Source organism: Sceloporus undulatus, chromosome 6 (genome assembly GCF_019175285.1).
Source record: "Sceloporus undulatus isolate JIND9_A2432 ecotype Alabama chromosome 6, SceUnd_v1.1, whole genome shotgun sequence".
Taxonomy (NCBI): Eukaryota; Metazoa; Chordata; class Lepidosauria; order Squamata; family Phrynosomatidae; genus Sceloporus; species Sceloporus undulatus.
The window spans coordinates 19,637,539-19,639,376 of record NC_056527.1 but is presented as its reverse complement, the minus strand read 5'-3'; the positions used below and the strand labels follow the sequence as shown (position 1 = coordinate 19,639,376).

The 1,838-nt window shown below is 40.7% G+C and overlaps 1 protein-coding gene across 6 annotated transcripts in view; it reads left to right on the top strand.

The window, feature by feature from the left end:
* Positions 1-1,838, top strand: part of LOC121934829 (GRIP and coiled-coil domain-containing protein 2-like) — a 123,590-nt gene that overhangs the window by 52,729 nt on the left and 69,023 nt on the right. For all 6 annotated transcript variants that reach the window (XM_042475710.1, XM_042475709.1, XM_042475706.1 and 3 more), the window contains one exon: positions 875-982. In XM_042475710.1, the coding sequence (XP_042331644.1) occupies positions 875-982 (108 nt within the window). The remainder of the gene's footprint in view (positions 1-874; positions 983-1,838) is intronic.

Here is a 1,838-nt window from a genome sequence, read left to right as displayed (position 1 = left end):
TTATTATTATTTTCTCTCCGGTACCAATAAAAAAGGAAAAGCAAAGAATAATAACACAGGAATTACATTTACTACAAACAGGGGCTATAGAAGTTATTAGAGAAGCACAGGTGTTATGGAGTTTATTCCCATTTCTTCACAGTCCCCAAAAGCAATGGAACCTATTGTCCCGTTTTGAATCTGAAGTATCTGAACAGTTTTGTGAAATACTTCACGTTCAAAATGGAGATGCTACAGGCAATAAAGGAAAACATAACAAAAGGGGATCTGATGGTGGCCATAGATCTCAAAGAAGCTTATTTACATGCCCCAATGTCACCAAAGGACAAAAAACCTCTCAGGTTCAAGTTCAAGGGACAGCACTATCAATGCAGATGCCATCCCAGAATGAATCTTCACAGTAAGTCTAACTTCTCCATTATTAAATTATTTTCCTTTTTTTAAAGTAACATCATGAACAAGGATATCTTAGGCGCGTTACAGACCGCCTGAAAGAGGCGGTCTGCCGGCGCTGCCGGTTGCCGTGACCGGGAACCGCGCCAAACTGCGCGGTTCCCAGACGCAGCAAAAAGAAGCCCGAAAATGGCACTTTTTTTTGTGCCCCAGAAGTGGCGCCCCGAGGCGCTAGTCACGCACTCGTGGCATCACTTCCAGGACACAACGTTCGGACGCTATGCGTCTGCTACGTCAAGATGGCGGCACCCATGTGGAAGGGCGCCGCCATTTTGTACGTACCCAATACGTACTAGGGTTAGGGGCGTCAGGAAGTGACGCCCCTTCCTAACCCTAGTACGTCCTGGGGACGTACTCTAGGCACGTCTATAACGCGCCTTAAACAGTTTTCTCAGGAAATGCTTTAAAATTCCTTTTGCAGAAAGAGAATTATATGAACTATCAGAAAGGAAACAATTGTTATTAGAAAATTTGAAAGGACTACAAGAAGCTCAAGCTTTGGCGGCTACCCAACCTGGCACTGTTGGTGGTATGTATGCTGATTTATTGTTTTAGCTAAAAATAAAATACCTGTTCTTGGAATTAAGATGCTTTAATTCCCAAGGCCTATTTTCATGTGTATACAATTTTCTTTCTGTACTACCGTATATATTCAACTATAAGTTGAAAAATGTATGCCCAAAAATTGAGCCTAAAATCCTGAGTTGACCCTCATATAAAAGGGTCAGTATAGTAATATTGCTTAGAAACGTCCTGCAAGAAGCACCGCCCCATCCATGTGTCTCAGCAGTGATTTCAGAAAGAGCTGCCCAGGCAGATGTATGTGGAAGTGTGTGTGTGTGTATATGTGTTTGTGATTCCCTTCCCAATCTGATGTTAAAACCTTCTCTCCTCACTAAACACCCCATTTAACTCCACTTTTTTCCTTTCCTGATCCGATGTTAAAGCCTCCCCTTCCCTCCAAACAGCCATTTAACTCCACTTCATTCCCTTCCCAATCTATGAAATTTATGAAAGCTGGACCCGCAAAAAAAAAATACTGGGTTTCATCCAAGATAAAGTAAGCTGATTTCTGCTTATATAACAGGACTTCCTCTTCTTCTCTTCTAATTGTATCCCACTCTCCTACATCTGTTCCAGAATGTTTCCTGTGCAGGGAGAGAACAGTATCCTGCTGGTGCATGTAAAGTCAGCACTGGGCCGTTCTGGACCTTTCTTTCAATCTTCTTCCCCCTAAAGACTTCTATATCAGTGAAATTTGAGCCCAATTTTTCCTACATATCTCTCCTAATTCAGCACCTACATTTGCTTTTATTATTATATAGGATAAATAATAATAATAATAATAATAATAATAATAATAATAATAATAATAATAATAATAA